The sequence below is a fragment of the Paroedura picta genome, chromosome 1, assembly GCF_049243985.1.
Source record: "Paroedura picta isolate Pp20150507F chromosome 1, Ppicta_v3.0, whole genome shotgun sequence".
Lineage (NCBI taxonomy): Eukaryota > Metazoa > Chordata > Lepidosauria > Squamata > Gekkonidae > Paroedura > Paroedura picta.
This window is the reverse complement of record NC_135369.1, coordinates 198,991,846-199,010,438: the sequence shown is the minus strand read 5'-3', so window position 1 is coordinate 199,010,438 and position 18,593 is coordinate 198,991,846. Positions and strand designations below refer to the sequence as shown.

The 18,593-nt window shown below is 45.4% G+C and overlaps 1 protein-coding gene and 1 long non-coding RNA gene across 4 annotated transcripts in view; one reads left to right on the top strand and one right to left on the bottom strand.

Annotated features, from left to right (window-relative positions):
- ESF1 (ESF1 nucleolar pre-rRNA processing protein) overlaps nucleotides 1–16,584 on the top strand; it is a 44,730-nt gene extending 28,146 nt beyond the window's left edge. For both annotated transcript variants that reach the window (XM_077316148.1, XM_077316139.1), the window contains exons 10-14: nucleotides 1,486–1,610; nucleotides 5,159–5,249; nucleotides 11,137–11,210; nucleotides 12,798–12,944; nucleotides 15,263–16,584. In XM_077316148.1, the coding sequence (XP_077172263.1) occupies nucleotides 1,486–1,610; nucleotides 5,159–5,249; nucleotides 11,137–11,210; nucleotides 12,798–12,944; nucleotides 15,263–15,541 (716 nt within the window). In that variant the 3' untranslated portion in view covers nucleotides 15,542–16,584. The remainder of the gene's footprint in view (nucleotides 1–1,485; nucleotides 1,611–5,158; nucleotides 5,250–11,136; nucleotides 11,211–12,797; nucleotides 12,945–15,262) is intronic.
- Nucleotides 7,728–12,827, bottom strand: LOC143827060 (uncharacterized). 2 transcript variants are annotated; one of them, XR_013227178.1, is made up of 4 exons: nucleotides 12,712–12,827; nucleotides 11,465–11,573; nucleotides 8,850–8,937; nucleotides 7,728–8,070 (listed from the first exon to the last, which is right to left on the bottom strand). It is a non-coding gene; the product is annotated as an uncharacterized LOC143827060 (long non-coding RNA). The 2 variants fall into 2 exon arrangements; XR_013227179.1 differs by lacking the exon at nucleotides 8,850–8,937 and having other exon boundaries at nucleotides 11,420–11,573.
- Nucleotides 16,585–18,593: the final 2,009 nt, after the last annotated feature.

Here is an 18,593-nt window from a genome sequence, read left to right as displayed (position 1 = left end):
CCCATTACAGTGTAAGCTTCCCAATCCCCCTGTGGTTCTTGATATTTTGTTAATTATTCAAACTCACTTTTGTATCTGTGTCAAAAGGACTAGAAACTTCTTTAAAGTGTTGACTAGTCCATTAATTTGAGAAAAATGTATTTACTGAATTCATATGTACCCCACCATTCTCCTCATTGGGGTCCCAAAGTGGCTTACATTGTTCTTCTCCATTTTATCCTCACAACAACCCTATGAGGTAGCTTAGGCAGAGAGTGTATGTCTGCCCCAACTTATCCAGCATGGCACAAGTTGGGATTTGAAACCAGGTCTCCCAGATATCAGTCTGACATATTTAATCCCAGAATAAAATGTACCCCAGGCTTATTCGTAGGCCATAGAGGAGATGAAAAACAAGAGTAGACCCAGACAAGGTAGGTCTAGAGGGGGGGGGGGAGAACTGTGAGCAAGCCATGTATTGGTTGTTCTGAATTCCAGTATTGTCTAATGACCTCATGTTTGTATTGCATAGGGCAGGTAATAAGATGGAATTCTATAGAATTCTGCAGATCAAGTCCTGGGGAGGCAACGGGAGTGGGGGGCGTATTCTGGGACCTCCCTGCCAGGCAAGTCTGGAACTCTTTGCAAACAGCTCTGTGGAAGTTTGCTTGGCAGTGATCAATGTCGCCTTGCAGTGATCAATAGTCATATATTATTTCCCTCCCCACCCTCCATACTTACTATCCCACAGATAATGCATCTCCTCTCCCAGAATTGTAAAAGTTCAGATCTCATTCATTCATTCATTCATTCATTCATTCATTCATTCATTCATTCATTCATTCATTCATTCGGATTTTTATACTGCCCATTTTTACAGCTCTGGACGATTTACACTGAACACTGCATAAATTTACTTGGAACATTATAACAATCTATATTATGATCCCCAACCTTTTTATCACTGGGGACTGGTCAATGCTTGACAATTTTACTGAGGCCCGGGGGGGGGGGGGTAGTCTTTTGCCGAGAGACGTCGCCACCAACGTCTAACCCCCTGCTCCGATTGCTTTCCTGCCAGCGCCCCTGACTTCCCGCCGCCCACTGGGGGCACTGTCAGCAGCAGCTGCGCAGTGCCACGCTGAGGGGGAGCCCCAGCTATGGTGGCTGCTAGAGAGCACCAAAAGTGAGCCAGTAGCAGAGTGGCAGGGCAGCCCCTGAGGCAGCAGCCGGGGAGGAGGACAAGGAGGAGCCGTGGCCCGGTACCAACTGATCCACAGTCCGGTCCCTGGACCGGGGATTGGGGACAGCTGAATTCTATAACATTATACAATTTTCAGGTCTTAATTACTTGCTGGAGCACTTAAATAAATAGCACAGAACTTTAAAAAACAATAGCCACCGTCAGCTTGGTTTTTTCCCTCCTGCTCCTGAGATCCGACTGACTCCCCCGTGCCTTAATTAATTGCCACCTAAACTACATGTGCTTTTTCTGGTTGGCTCTAGGACTTAAGGAAACTGCTGAGGAAATGGTAAGAAACAAGATGGAAGGAAAGGACCAGTTGACTCCATGGGAACAGTTTCTAGAAAAGAAGAAAGAGAAGAGGAAGACGAGGAAGAAAGAACAGAAGGTAGTGTATGTTGAACTTTCCTGAAGTTCATCTTCAGGAAACTCTTGCCACATGTCTCATCTGACAAGAGCCCCAGCATGTCTGTTGTGGAACCCAAACAAGCAGCATATTTTATGGCTCCCCCTGTTCATGCACCAATCTCATTTATGTTGCAGAATTTATGCCCTGCCTTTCTGCCCTCATAGGGACCACCAAGGTGACTGACAGATAGAAACATATACAAAATAAAACAACATTGTAAAAACAACAAGAAAACACCATTAAAAAAACAATACATACAAAAACATAAAAACAAGTAAAACATTGGGCAGGATCACTGAGGGAATGCCAAACAAAATGCTTGGTTATAGTGGTTAAGAGTGCGGATTTCTAATCTGGCATGCCGGGTTCGATTCTGAGCTCCCCCACATGCAGCCAGCTGGGTGACCTTGGGCTCGCCACGGCACTGAGAAAGCTGTTCTGATCGATTGAGCAGTGATATCAGGGCTCTCTCAGCCTCACCCACCTCACAGGGTGTCTGTTGTGGGGAGAGGAAGGGAAGGCGATTGGAAGCCCCTTTGTGACTCCTTTGGGGAGAGAAAAGTGGCATGTAAGAACCAAGTTGTCATCTTCTTCTACTTCTACGACTGGCAGAAGATGGAAACAGAAGGGGACTGACCAGTCTCCTTGGGAGAGACGTCCAGCGTTTTGCTGCCATGACCATACAACACAGGCCATTCAGTCTTCCCATCTCCCCGCATGGAATTTAAGTGTGTTGCAGAACACGGCAAGCTCTCGGCTGTGGCTGTTTGTTGGGTTGGTTCCAGCAGAAAAGCTTACAGAAGGGGTTGTACGAGTGGATTTTTTCAGCCTTCCCCCATCAGCATACTGTTTGTCTTGGAAATACTCTCTCAGGGGTTTGGGAGAACCTCAAATGAAAGAGTCTTGACCTGGATGGCCCAGGCTAGCATACTCTCATCAGGTTTCAGAAGCTGAGCAAGGTCAACCCCGTTCATGACACAGAGGCAGACAACAGCAAACCAGCTCCAAACATCTCTTGCCTTGGAAACCTCTTGATGGGTCACCCCGAGTCATCTGCAGCTTGGTGGCCGTTTCCACTACCAGAAACAAAATATATCCCTTCAACAGGGTCCTGCAGTGAAGAGAGAGAATTGGATAAAATCACCTTCTCCCTGTTCTGCTGGCAGGTTCCATCAGTAAAGTAGATTTAACCTGATTCTCCCCCCACCACCCACCCCTTCCTTGCTGAAGTTGCTTGTCCTGGGGCATATTTCCCTTGCAGGCCTCTACAGTTTGTCAGAGAAGCTTTTCAGGGCAAAAAGCAAACTGCTTGGAGGTCAGCAAGACCGGGAAAAATCTCTTCCACCAGCTTTTTATGTTAGCTTTCCTACTGGATCTAACCCACTGACCAGCCACAATCAAAAAGCTGTCTTTCCAAAGAAAGTCTGTAATGATCTTGCCACTGATCATTATAGAGCAGGAGTCCCCAGCCTTTTGATACCTGTGGTCACCTTTGGCATTCTGATGCAGGGTACTAGATGATGTTACAAAATGGTTGCTTCAGGAAGTGGAGCCAGCCCCAAAATTATTACTACCACTTCCCCAGTGAAGCTCCTTGTGTTGTGGTGGCAGCTGCTGCCAAAGCACTCTATTGAAAAATCCTCAGAGCCAATCCAGTCTCCAGTATTCAGTCACTGGGCAAAAAACCCATCTGGCCCCACCCATATTCAGTTTACCCTTGGCAGTCACCAGCAAGAGAGTTATAGTGGGCGCCATGTTGGGGACCCCTTGTGTAAAGAACCTCAGGAACCCAAGAGTACCCCAGTTTAAAAAAAAACGCTGGCAGGGGCTCATGGGAATTGTAGTCCATGGACATCTGGAGGACCACAGGTTGACTACCCTTGCTTTAGATATCTAATTTTAAAACTCTCCTTTATATATCTAATTTTAAAACTCAAAAATTCTCAGTATATTTGCAAAAACCGGAAAGGTAGACAAAGCAATTGACCTGAGGTAGTGCTAGTTATATTGTGCCTAACCACTTTTTGTTTGCCTTTGGCAGCAAAGCTAAATGAAGGGGGGGGAGTTCTGATTAAAGGAAAATATATGCATTAGCCAATCCAGAGAAATCCTTCTTTGATCTTTGTGTCCTTGATAATTTTTGCATTGCTTAAAGGAATGGTCGTTCATGCTGTTGAAATATCATTCATGTTGAGCTGCCAAGCCTTGGAAAGGGATTATAGCATTACTCAAATAACAATAAAAAAAAGATGAGCAAATTTTGCCTGCAGAAATTTTAGAGATGCTTAAAAAATGGGAAAGTCTTCAAAGAAGTACTTGTTTTGGAGATTCTTTTGGAAGGCTGACGACATTGTCTTCTAGAATGATTGACTTAACCATATTAAGGCTGCCTTTGGGTCCCTGCAGCATTTTGACTCCCTTATAAGATGCCCCTTATTTTAGAACAAGGCTGCCCAAAGGCCTCATTGAACAGACTTGCAGCAGGGACCTTCCTTTTGGAAAAAGCCAGAGGGCATCTTTGTTGTGCGTGCTGATTTGCAGCTGTTAAATAGGATGTCCACTTTCATGACACTATGGCAGGGGTGGCCAACTGTGGCTCTCCAGATGTCCGTGGACTACAGTTCCCTTGAGCCCCTCCATGGACATCTGGAGAGCCACAGATTGGCCACTCCTGCATTACAAGTACAAGCTTGATCTTGACATGGGTGTGCATGGAGCAAGCAAGGAGTTCTTTAAATTGCTGGTGAGTGAATTGGCCATTATGTTGGCTTCCTAGGTGGCTGTTTCTCTCTCACCCCCCCCCCCCCGGAGGCTGATCCCATCTGCTTATCATAGAGCTGTATCCTGACCAATGCAGTGCTTGGGTTAGCCATCTGCCCTTGGCTTCTCAGCAGGCTTCGAGACTGAGCGAGGATCCCAATCTCAAATCAGAAACCACCATTTTGGCTGCTAAGCTGCACTCGGTCCATCTCCACTGTATTTGTTTTGCCATTTATTCATAATTTAGCCCAAAGGGTTTGCTCCCTCAAAAAGTTTGGCCATAGCTGCTGTGAGTTGAAGCAGCTTGGCTTTCTTTTTCTCTCTGCCCAACCAGCGTCTCCACTTATCCCTTCAGGCTGGGTGAGTTGGCTGTGCTTGAGCTGCAAAGCTTTTTCTGAGCCAGAAAGGGCCTTGGTGTCATTGGTTTAGGGGCTGCACTTGTTCAGGCTGAGCTGGCTAGTAACAAGCGGCAGCTGCTCCTTGTCCACTGCAGAGTAACGGTTGTGGATACCAGTCTCACACGTGATTTTTTCCCCCTAAAGCTGAAAACTCATCTGAAGGTTTGTTTTGGCCAAGCCCATCCTGAATCTTACTTGAGTTCTGTTGACTTCCACGAACATGGTAATAGGAATTGTTTTCTTCTTGCGTTCCAGTTCTCTGCCCTGAGGATACTGCTTAAAGCTCGTATGTGGCAGCTTTGTTCAGTGCATGAAGGTCTTCTTTGTATTCCTAACCAATAAAGGTCACGTACTGTGGTTCGTTTTCAGGCTGCTGTGGAGGAAATACCGACTGATGATGAATATCCCTCTGATGTTGATTGGAATGACCCGTTCTTTGCAGAGGAGACAGGGATGCCAGGTTAGACATCATTCTTTCTATCTCATCGAGGGAAGGGTCATTCAAAAGAGCAGAGGTCTTTCCACAAGCTTTGTGGTCTCCAGAAAAGTCGTCTCTTAATCATAGAATCATAGAGTTGGAAGGGGCCATACAGGCCATCTAGTCCAACCCCCTGCTCAACGCGGGATTAGCCCTAAGCTAATCATTGGTACCTGACTGAAAGAGCTGTAATCAGTGAGGTAAAATTAAGCAAAAATGGGGGACAGTGCAGAGGGGGGTCAATAGTGATTTGGGCAGCGGGGGGATTGCAGGTATAGGATAGCAAAACAACCAAAACAAAACCCCAAGCACAAGATTGCAAAAAGGGCAACAGAATTGAAGAAGGTGGTATAAATTAAGTGCAAATTCATGTCTGCTTGGAGAAACGTATGCTGATGGGAGTCTGAGTTGATGGGAGCTGGTGGGAGCCTGAGCCTCCCTACAAGGGAGAAGTCCTGCTGACAGTTGAAAGTGCGGTGAATGCCGGCTCAAGGAACGAGGCCGAACACAAAGTAGCAAGTGCTACAGCCATTATACAAATCTCCGAAGAACCAACACAGGAGTTGCTCCACACCGTTCTAGTCATCCCTATCAGAGAGGACACTGCAAAGGTGGAGGAAGTGCAGGAAAGGACAACTAGGGAGGGAACAGAGGGCCACTTTTGCCCCTTCCCCATGACCGTTCTAAACCAGACCTTAGCCATTTTGGCCCTATTCCAAGTCAGGTCTAGCAATATAGGGTTGGGGTTTCATACAGTGAGTTTCATTCTGTTGAAGAAATCTGGCCATTTCACACAGCATCCTGTTTCCACACACACCTTCTCCCTCTCTCTCTCGCCATGCAGCCTTCCTTGAGCTGTTATTCTTAGTGTTCCCAGTTGAAAGTTCTGGTGCTAGACCAGGGCAGATAGCACTTCTCCGGGCATCTCCATGATGGGACCAAAGGCCTCTCAGTGGTGCCACTCTTTATTGACGTGCTCTCTTGATCTGGCGCTATAGCGCTCAACTTAGAGCATTCCAAAAAACGTTTGAGGAAGACTGTGTAGCAAAAAAGAGTGGGGGGGGGGAGAGCATAGTGCTCTTGGAAGCTCTGCAGACGTTTTCAGCAGCACACGCCAGCCATCCAGAAGCGCAGGGAAGAAGTGAAAATGGAAGAAGGCAGCTGGCCACGCTTTGCTAACAGGACACAACCGGCTTTATAGGAAAAGGCCAATAAAACCCTTGAACAGCGGGTTGCTAGAATGGTTGTGTCCGAGATGACACAAGAAATCCATTAGCAGCTGGCTGCCAGAATGGGTTACAAAGGCTGCCTTAAGGGGGCCTGTGACAAGGAAACACTAAAAGAAAATTAACACCTTTTTAGTTCAGAAAAGGCAATTTGGGAAAGAGAGACTGTGCTTAGCTTCCAAGATCTGATGAGATTGTGCTAGTTGGGGACATCCGTTGTGTGTGATCCCAAAGGCCACAGGTGAACCTAACTTTTGCAGGAGTTTGATTGTGCTGAATGTGGGGGTGTGGAGTTTTTTTAAAACCCAAGTAAAAAATTGAAAGAAAACATAAGAAAACTGGTCACAACCCATTCCCTAAATAACAGTTAGATAAACATTTATAAAGTCGTGTGGCTAACTGAAGGGACATTTGCAGCTTCCTAACACATGCAATGCAAAACACATTCTAGAAAAATCTGGGTCAATAGAACTCCTCTTCCCAAAGAAAATCCAGCTTCCCAGCATGCTGATGTCAGGCTTGGCTTGGGCCACAAGCTTAAAAATATATCCTTAGATCTGCCTCTTACACGGAGCTCCCCTGGTCTCCCATCCAAGAGGCTGCTCATATAAGCGCCTGCTTAGCGTCAGCAGTCCTGTTCCCACAAGTGCTTCTGCAGCCATTCATGCGACCCTTAAACTTACTCATTCCAAATGTTCAGCTTCAGTGAAATCTGAACGTTCTGAAACCGGGAAACAAGCAAAGCCAGAATCGCAACAGGAGAGAGGGGGAGAAAAAAACGGCTGATTAAAAGCCAAGAGACCGAAAAGGAGAAGAGCCCGTGTGCTGCAGCAGGGTCTGAAACAAAGTGCTGCAAGATCCCGGTTCAAATCCCCAGCCTGCTCCAAAGCCTGATGGGTGACCTCAGTCCGCTTCCTCTTTGTTTGTCCATGGTCGTAGCCAGGGTCCCAGGGGGAAGCAAAGGATACCCGGAGGAGTATGGGCGTAGGAAGAACATTTTCAGGACACTATAAGGGTAGGAAAGAAAAGTGGGGCTTCTTTGCCTCAAGTGTGTGAGAAGCAACTGTGGAGGGACACCCAACAGAATTTCTTGTCTCCGAATGCTCCGTAGCGCTGGAATGTGATGGCAGTGGGGGAGTGAAGCCAATGCCTCTTCTTCAGAGTGATTGCACCGCTTGAAGGAGAAGATGAGGAGTTGTCATCTGTTGTTGCTGATCTTCTCCAGATCTTCCAGTTTTGTTGACAATGAGGTCTTGAAGAGATCACCATCCATCCCCCTTCATAGGCAGTCACAGCCACCATTTAGTGACTGCTAAGGTGGTTGCTTGACCCTCATCCACAAAGAAAAAGGAGACCGTTTCTTGAGATGGTAAAGTCACATAACCTGATAAGAGTGGGGTGTGCCTCTATTTTTTGGACATTCCAGGAGGACTCCATTGCTTTTCTTGCAAGGGACCACCTTTATTACTCCTGTGCCCTGTGCTTTGGACTGGCTGTTTCACTCAGGAAGTTTCAAGCAGGCTTGATTTAACTAAAACATTTTTAGCCCCCTTTCTCCCTCTGGAGATCAAGGTAGCCTGCAAACATAGAAAGAAACAGAATAAATGACACGAAATGGAATGACATGAAATGACATGAAATGGAATTGCTTTAGGATGCTTAGAGCTGATCCTGCGTTGAGCAGGGGGTTGGACTAGATGGCCTGTATGGCCCCTTCCAACTCTATGATTCTATGACATGAAAAACCATAAAACCTAAATTTAAAATCATCACTGCTCCTAACCAAATGAAGTCCTGAATAAAACCATCTACACCTGCCTCCAAAGGACCTCCCTGAGGAGCTTGCTGTAATCATGGAGCTGCTACCAAAAAGCCCTATAGTCAGGAGTCAGACTCCAACATATACGCTGTTTTTTACCAAGTCTAAGCTCTTGGGAGGTGTTCATACAGCTGTTTCAACTTGCAGCTGAAAGTACCGAGACGTTTTGTGGCTCAGATCCGTGTCCAGCTACCAATACAATCAATTTGTGTTCCTTCCCAATAATGTCTGAAAAGGTTTCATTCACATGTTTAAGGCACATTTTAATGGTTTCGAGAAAGCAATCTGTTGTGTTCAAAATACCAGGGAAACACGAGAGAACGGCTGCAGCCAAGCACTGCTCAAAAAAATTTCATGACTGTTCCAGCCTAGGTTATTAACTTTTCAGTAGTAAATTTATTTTTGCCACAGAAGGCAGAATGGATATTTCCTACTGGCTGGTGACAATGGAAAACAAATTCAGATGAATGAGCCCTGATGGGCTCATAAAAGAGTCCATACAAATTTAAAAGGGAAAACGCATACTGGAATTCTTACCTGCTCCTTAATATATATTTGGCTCTTTACTATGCCCGAATGGTTGCTTTACAAGATGGTGAATTTGATGGTTGTTCCCCTTTGATTCCTGGAAACAGAGTCTGCTTAGGAAGTGCATACAGCGCTACGGTTGGCTCATTCAAAAAACTTTCTTACTGGGGGTGACTTTTATACTGTTTTGATAAGTGAATGGATTTTCCAGGAGAATTTGTAACAATGAGTTCTGTTGGCTGGTCAAAAAGTATTGCTTTAGTACAGTGAACCTTAAAAATCTAACAGCAGCCATGCTGGATCAGACCCGGGGTCCATCCGGCCCAGCATCCTGCTTCACTCAGTTGCCAACCAGGTACCCTTGGAGGCTTGTCGGTGGAGTGGAAAATCCAAAGGGACAACCCCCCCCCCCCCGGTTGCTTTCACCTAGCATGCTGCTTAGAGGAGCTCTGCCTTTGAATGTGGAGGCTCCACTGAGCCCTTGTGGCTGGCAGCCATTGATGGCCCTAGGTGTATGTCTTAAGGGCCATCAAGTCACTTACAGCAATCCTCTGAATTAATCCCGCTACCCCCACCCCCACCCCCCCAAAAAACCGTCTTGATCACAGCAGAATGCAGAAATCCAGCCCTGGAAACAGCATGATAGCAACATAATCATCAGTGGCCTTCTGTTGTCTCCTTGAGTTGCTTGCAAAGTAAGGGAGACTTGAGGTTTGAAGGGCCTCTTAAATCACTTCCAGGGTTGCAAAAATTTAAATCTGTTGTTGTTTGTGGTCAGGGTTCTGGAGGAATCTGAGCTCTGCTCAAACTAATTTTCAGAGTGTGGTTTTCTTAATAACAGTTTTACCTGCTAAGCTTTAGCTGTGGGTTCACCATTCTTTAATTTCATTTATACCTGAACGTTCTTCCCAGTGGGGACCCAAAGCGACGTACATCATTATCCTCTCCCCAACCCTAATTTTATCCTCAAAACAACAACCATGCCAGGTAGTTTGGGCTCCGTTTGCCGTATTTTGAGAAGCAACAAAAGAGGACATATTTCCTGACTACTTCAAACAAGTGATCGCTGTGACAAATCTCCTTTTAAATCCTCCTCCACTTGAAGCTGAGGTCATTGTTATGAACTAGGGATATTCCTGACCTTCCAACCAACAGAGGACATTTTCACCAGTTTCTTAAAAAGAGCCTTCTAAAAAAAGGAGTACTAGTAAGCCTGGTCTTGGCTGAGAGAGTGTAACTGGCTCCCCCAGGTCACCCAGCCATCTTCCATGGCGGATAGGATTTGAATCTGGGTCTCCCAGATCCTGACTTAGGTACTCCAACCACTAACACTCTCTAGGCCGTAATGGGCTTTCCATGCAGACCCATCCTCCTTTGCTCTGCTCTGGTTCGGCCTCACTTGGAGTCCTGTGTTCAGTTTTGGGCACCCCAGTTAAAGAGGGATGGTGACAAACTGGAACGTGTCCAGAGAAGGGCAAACAAGATGGTGATGGGCTTGGAGACCAAGTCATATGAAGAAAGGTTGGGGGAGCTTGGTCTGTTTAGCCTACAGAGGAGACGACTGAGAGGGGATCTGATAACCATCTTCAAGTATTTAAAAGGGTGCCTTATGGAGGATGGAACAGAGTTGTTCTCTCTTGCCCCGGAGGGACAGACCAGAATGAATGGGATGAAATTAATTCAACAGAAATTCCATCTAAACACCCGGAAGAAGTTCCTGACACAGCGGTTTCTCAGTGGAACAGGCTTCCTCAGGAGGTGGTGGGTTCTCCATCTTTGAAAATTTTTAAACAGAGTCTGGATAGCCATCTGATGAGGAGGCTGATTCTGTGGAGGCTTAAGGGGATGGCAGGTTACAGTAGATGAGCGACTGGGATGTGAGTGTCCTGCCTAGTGCAGGGGGTTGGACTATGAGATCCTTTCCAACTTTATGATTCTATATAAGAAAGTTCTGTTAACGTCATAGCAACTTACACCCAAGTAAATGTCCCTTTGCCAAAGAATTATCATATGGCTGTATTTGGATGTGTGACACAGTTTACTAATTTAACAGAATTAATTTTTGCTTTATATTCCCACTCTCATGATGGTCAGTTTATAGTCTGAAGAAGAGTGCTTGCACTCAAAAGCTCACACCCTGAATCAATCTTTGTTGGTCTTAAAGGTGCTCCTGGACTCTGATTTTATTGTGCTACTTCAGACCAACACGGCCACCCATTTGAATCTATCCCAATGGAAAAATGTTATCCTGGCATATTTTAATCCTCCTCCTCTTTTGCACTGTGTTTGTACTCAGGTTTGAATAAGAAGTCAAAGAAACTTGAGAGAGAAGATGATGCCCAAGAAAAAGGAGACAGGGAAAAACACAAGGTAAAAGACTGAATAAGCTGGAGTCGTGTTATGGTTGAGACATAGGAATGTGGTCCTGTGAACACCCATTTTGCATCAGTGTTGCATCAGGCTCTCAGGTGTGCAGATATCACCATTTTGAAACCTGGAGACTGACAATTGTATTGGGTGAAAAACTGACCACTTGTAAATGGATAGCTATTCTTTTAAAATATATCTTTATCACCTACTTTTAGGAATCTGAGGATGGCCAGGGAATCCCAGTCCTCTCCCACCTGCTAAAATCTTCAGCGGTTTAGTTTTTCCAGTGCTGTAGAATTAGTTGTTCCCATATCCCTGAAGATGCTCCAAGGGGGGCAGCCATCTTGGTTCGCAGGAGAACACCTTTGAGTCCAAAAGCAGCAACAAGATGTTTGAGGCAGGAGCTTTAGAGAGTCAGAATATCTGATGGAAGGAACTGGGTTTTGGCCACTGGGTCAATCAGTCAAATTTATTGCATATAGCCAAATGTCATTGTAAATATATAAACAAGCAAGCAATCATCAACAACTAAGCATTTACCTTACACAAAATAAAATCACTATTATTATCAGTTACAAAGAATTTGACCAAATCAAATTCTTTTCCTAATTTTCATTGCAGGTAAGGTGAATAAAGCTACACTATGAATTATACAAGAGTCCAAATCTGACAGTAGCAAGCATAATATCTCTGGCTTTGTGTACCCTCTGTACTTAACAAGAAGCTTTCCCAGAAATTTGAATCTTGGCTCTGAATAAAGGGAGCAGCAGAGTACATAACGAATTATGCCTTCTGCTGCTGGTTCTCCACAAATGCAGGTTTTTCTTTCAACTGGTATCTGTGCATATCCACCTTCCAAGTAGGTTATCGGCATAGTCTAAGAATGTAGGGCCGTAGAAGCCTTTCTAAGTTTAGAGTTACTGATGTTTCTTAAGTATGATGAACAATCAAAATCTGTTTTCAACATGGCTTGTCTTATGTTCTTCATGGCTACTCTGCCGGAATACTTGTAACCATATTTACCCTTATCCATGTGATCTCTGGTGTGGTTCAAAGTATTCCTCCAGCATATGGACTCTACATGCTCTGAGTCATAGGGACTAGTCCTGGCTTGCAACTGGAACCCCCTGTTACGTTCTAATTGCTCCATTGGGGTCACGTTTAACCTTTTGTGAGTGAGACTCATGCATCATCCTTTGCAGTCTAAGCTAAGTCATTCAGATTGAGGGACATGTGATAAGATGGTTAAAATTAAACAGATTTCCCACCTAAGCAGTGCCTGGACCGAAATTGACCTGATGATCCTGGTGCAGAAAAATGTGAAAATATACTAAATCACAGAGATTTGGCTAAGAATTGTTGGCCCAGCCTTGATGTAGTGAGAGGGATGCTCTTAATTGCTGCGCAGTGCAAATAAAGTGGTCTGATCTTTGCCAGTGAAAATGTCTTGTAAACAGAGGCCTGTTGCAGTGGTTCGTGTTGTGCATTTAGTAACACAGACCTCGGGATGGGACAGAGCAGCATCTGCAGCTCCTATTGAATGAAACGTTGCACCGACAGAGTCCTGTCCCTTTTTGGTCATCACAGGCTGAGATGGCTCTGCTGCTGATGGACGAGGAGGAGGGCGGAAGGAGGCACTTCAATTACGACCAGATCGTGCAGCAACAGAATCTGAGCAAGAAGAAGAGGAAGCTGCTAATGAAAAAGAAGGAACTGCTGACAGATGACTTTCAGGTAACGCTGAAGGGTTCTGCCTCCTGGAATGCAGTGGGGAAACACCACTTGTTTTTACTTAGTGGATCAATAACTGCATGGCCATATGTACAAAAACACTGTTCCTTTTTCTCTTTTTGCCATACTTTGGAATGTACAAAGTGTGTTTGTTTCCCATCATCAGACTGGGAAAGTTGAAACAATGTTCTGCATCTAGTGGGGTTCACTTGCAAAAGTGTTCTTACCCGTCCCGTCCCGTCCCCCCCCCCGTCCCCCGCCCCAAGTCCCTTTGAAATCTGCCTGGTATCCACGGGAACCACCCACCTTCCGTGGGGTCTGCAAACAGCTTTCTGCCATGTAGTTTTAGAAACTGGCCCTGTGGGGTCTTCTCCCTGGCAGAGCTGATTGGCCACTGGAGATTGGATAGACTACGCAGGATTGGAGGTAAGGAAAGACACCCATTTTGTGGCTGGTACTACCTCCTGCAACAGCCATTCTGAGGCAGACATTCTGTGTCAGAATTCCCAAGTTCCCTGCAGGCTCAAAAAGGTTGTGGGCTCCTGTTATGAACTATAGTTTCATGTGATGTCTGAATTGAGCTTAGGTAGTATATATGTTAGGGGAACTGCATGTAGGGGATAATATAGGCTGTCCCCCAAAATGAACATTTTCTAAGCCCTTAAGGGCTGGAGCAAACTAATTTACCTTCCTCTGTCTTCTTTATTTTAACCAATGCTCATCATCCCATGCTTTTGAAGCACATTCAGATATTTTAAAACCAGTTTCTTTCTGGCCTATTCACAAAGTTTTATTGTCCAGTATTCTTACACACACACACCCTATAAATTCACGTATAAGCCTAGTTTTTCAGCACCTTTTTTCACACTGAAAAAGCCCTCCTCAGCTTATACATTATTATATAAGGTAATTGAGATAAAATCCTGCTCCAACCAGCCAATCATTGCTCTGGCAGCTTGTAGGACATCAACGGTTTGACTGAGAGACTCTGATCTTTTTTTCCTTTTGCCTTCACATCTTCCTCTTCTTAATCACTTCTTCCAAACTATTCTTTTGGTTTCTGTGGGTGAAAAGCGGGGTACAAAAACCAGCAGCTATTCATCCTCTTGACTTTTCTGTATTTGTTGGGGGCGGGGGCTGGATGGGAGAGCCTGTGATGATGGAGCATTTCCCACCTTCAGCTTATATGCAAGTCAATGTTTGCCCAGATTTTGTGGTAAGATTAGGTGCCTCGGCTTATATGTGGGTCTGCTTATATGTGAGTATATACAGTGTATATGTGTGTGTGTATGTATGTATGCATGTATTTGTATATATGTGTGTGTGTTGTGTGTATGTATGTATATGTGTATGTATACACACACACATGCACATATACATGCACGCTTGCTGTGCTTCATCTATTTATATTTATTTATTTTTGCATTTATACCCCACCCCTCCTGGCAATTGCAAACTCAAGGCAGCTCACAATAAAAACAGTAAAATGGCAATCCAGGTATATTAACAATTAAACGTCCCCAACCACAATTAAAACAATCTAACAATATTAAAACAACATCAAGATGGTGGTACGGTACAACCCCCCCCCCCCATGGCTCTGCTGCTCCGGCTGCCATCGCTTACCACGGTTCTCATCTGGTTGAGATCTTCCATAGGGTGGGACCCCAAGGTTGTAACCCTGGGCACCCTTTCACCAGCCTCAACCAAATGCCAAGCAGGCCCTGTGGAACTTTGATAGCTCCATCAGGGCCCTCAGCTCTACAGGAGCTCATCCCACTAGGTTGGGGCCAAGGCCTTGGTTGACCCGGGACAACCAGTAGGTTCATACCCGCAGAGCTGAGTGCTCCATGGGGGACATAGGCAGACAGGCGGTCCTGCAGATAGGTGGGGCCAAAGCCGCATATGGCCTTGAAGGCCAAAACCAAGTCCTTGAACTTGATCCGGAAACAAACTGGTAGACAGTGCAGTTGTTTCAGCTGAATATGGGCCCTCCAAGGTGTCCTAGTGAGGACCCTCGCAGCTGCGTTCTGTATCAGCTGCAGTTTCCGCGTCAAGGAAATTGAAAACGTGAGTGTTGTTTCCTATAGTGTGATTAAGAAGCTCCAACATAATTGACACCCTTGGATATAATCTTCTGTGTACTTATGGATCAGTGTCACCCTGTATCGATACAGTGCTTTGTTTTAACAGAATTTCACTTGTCTGGAAACTGCTACCTAAAGACGAAGGCAGCTGCATTTCTATACATTGCTAAGAGCGACATTGCCTAGTATTTTAATGCAACAATGAAAAATAATGCTTTATTGTTCTGTTCCTAGGTGAATGTTGCTGATGCCAGGTTCCAAGCCATGTATACTTCTCATTTGTTTAATTTGGATCCTTCTGATCCAAACTTTAAGAAAACCAAAGCCATGGAAAAGATTTTGGAAGAGAAAGCTCACCGAAGGCAGCAGAAAAATGCAGAGGCTCAAAAGACTGTGACAGAGAAGGAGACAGTTGCTAAGAACTCTGTTGATCCTGCGTTGCTAGTGCTGGTAAAATCTGTGAAGAATAAAACCAAACAGTTTCAAGCAAGGAAAAAACAGAAAGTCAAATAAGTGGGGCTTTGTTTTTGCTGACAATATGGATAAACGGCAGCTGTAATTTTCTAAAGGGATCCAAGCTAACTTTGGTCCAGATAGGGGTGGCCAAGCAGTGGCTCTCCAGAGGTCCCACAGTTTGATTTTTATAAATTATTTCTATATTATGGCTGCAAGCATTGGCTCTCAGAAGTGCCAGTGAACATCACAGAAGTTATTTTTTTTAATGTTCTACTTAAAATTCAAGAGTTGAGAAGATTGTAGGGTTCCCTCGAATGTGTCGTAACCATGCTATGGAAAAATGCGGATTTTTTTGAGTCCAGTGGCACCTTTCAGGTGTACAAAGTTTTATTCAGGGTATATCTGAAGGAATATACACAATCCTATACCGAGCCTAAAATGCTGTTGGTCTTCGGGGTGCCCCTGGACTCAAACCAGAGCTTTCGCCATCCTAGTCCCTACCTGGTGGAATGAGCTCCCAGGGGAGATCAGGGCCCTGAACAGTTCCGCAGGGCCTGCAAAAGGGAGTTCCTCCACCAGGCATTTGGTTGAGGTCAACCTAAACCATCGCTTTCCATTGGCCCCCAAGCCCCCCTACTCCTACGACTGCTAAAAATCTGCCCAGCCCACTGGGTCTTAGTGAAAGTTGAACTGAGGCTCTTTGCAGTTTCCACCGTTCTTTAATGTTATTGTTGTTATTATGTTATAATGTTATTTGTTGTTATCACCTTGTTGTTACTATAAGTGGAGCTACCTATATCATTTTCTTGTTTCATGTAAACCGTCGTGAGCCTTCAGGGAGGGCGGCAAGTGGGTGGGTGAGTGGGTGGGTGAGTGGGTGCTGCTTCTGACAAACCCGGCAACCCACCTGGGTGATTGTTGTTCACTTATATTCTTCCCACCTGCCATATCTTAGAAATAATAGCCAAGCAAAACTGTAATACTGTTTTTGGCTTCAGTATCCCTTGCTGTTATCTGAGGATGGGGAGCCTTCTCTATTGCCTGCACACTTATAGTTGACGGTAAAATATGAAAATAAAATATGAACTATTAGCCCTTTGGCCAGAGCTCCCTCCTTTTTTAAGTAGAACAATCCAAACAAGTCTTCTCTTTTCCCTTCATGCTTTCGGTGTACTCTTTGTTTTGCTTATTGATGTGGTGACACCAGTTCTTTAATAGAAAAGCAATGTGCAAAATTCTCTCTGTACCAGACGTAAATCATTTAAATACCATCTCTTCATATAGGCTGGACTGGTTCCTGAATTTGTGGGCACAAGGTTGTACACCCAAGAGGGTTTTAGGGGGAGAGGGAATATGTAGATTTTGTTCTTAGAATATTTATTCCCATTCTAGAGGAGAAGCAAAGGCTCATGATATAGCTTGAAATTAGACTGACAGGAAAGGAACGCCTTGACCTGTATGGCTCAGACTTGCCTGATCCCAACAGATCTTAGAAGCCTAACTAGGGTTGGCCCTGGTCAGTACTTGGGTGGGAGACACCCCCCCCCCCAAGGAAGCCCTATGCAGAGGCAGGCAATGGCAAACCACCTCTGAATGTCTCTGGCCTTGAAAGTAGGGTTGCGCACTCCGGCTGCTTCGGCTGGCTGCCTTGGGCTTAAGTGCTCACCAAAGCAGCCGGGACACACAACCCTACTTGAAACCTCCTAGATGGTCACCATGAGTTGGCTGTGACCTCAAAGCACTTTCCACCACCATGAAACGAACACAATGCTCTTCCATGTTTAGGCCTTTGACTTTATGGTGGCTTACCTGGAACTCCTCTCCACTAAGGCCACCACATGGATGGGCACGAGGCCCCCTGTAAAGCTACACCTCTGACTGGCCCCCAGTTCTGCTTACAGTAGGCTGCCTACCAGCAAAAATGCCAACTCTACACTTGACCGTTCAACTACTTGGCTGCAGGCGAGGTCTCCCAAGTCCTGGCATGGCTAGTATGTCTGTGTGTCTGCACACCTAGCCCACCATCAGTGGACTAGACCACGGCTCACCTAATGGTGACACAGGATGTAGTGATTTGCTCACGGGCATTGACGGCATTAAAAGGTGATTAGAAATGTTCATGGAAGAGAGGTCTAACATTGTCTCCTTGCCATGGTGACTAAAAGAAAATTCCACATTCAGAGGCAACCTCAGAGGAAGACCTTAGCCTCTATGACCTGTTGTTGGCCCCGCAGAGGAACTGGTTGGCCACTGTATGAGAATCATAGAATCACAGGGTTGGAAAGGGCCATACAGGCCACCTAGTCGAATTCCCTGCTCAGTGCCAGAAAAGCCTAAAGCATCAAAGAGGAGGAGGATACAGGATACTGGACTAGATGGACTATTGGTCTCACCCAGCAGGGCTCTTATGTTCTTATATTCATGGAGGATAAGTCTATTAATGGCTACTAGCTATGGTGATTGAGGGGAACCTCCACATTCAGACATTAATCTTCCAAATCCCAGAGCCAGAAGGCAACCTCAGGGGAGGGCCTAGGCCTCTGTCCTGTTGTTGGCCTTACAGTGGAACTGGATGGCCACATTGTGATGCTGGACTATTGGTCTGATCCAGCAGGGCTCTTCTGATGTTCTTCTGAAGGCCTCAATCTCTTGGCCCTCTAGAGCAGTGATTCTAAACCTGGGGGTTTAACGATCCAGAGGAAATGGTTGAGCACTGTGCGACACAGGATGCTGGATAGTCTGATCCCATAGTCTGACACCAAAACGGAGCATATGGTAAGGAAAACTCAACTGACACGGTGTTATGTTGGTTCTTCCACCTGTCAATAAAGACCCAACTCATATTTTGCAAGCCATTTAAAAATAGAATTTACATCTGCAATGCTTTGTCCTTGCTATAGTAAAATGGGTACGCTGCTTCCACCAACAACGCTGCTCACAGTCTTGCATTGTTCTGATCATGCTCAGTTCTCCCCTTTCTGGTGGTGTTTTCTGGAGTATTATGAGCAAAACAAACGGGTGCTGCACCAATGAATATAGGCCTTGATTTGTTTTCAAGTATGTTCTTGGATGGTATCCTTCACAGTGCAGAATGGAGTGCTTGGAAGTT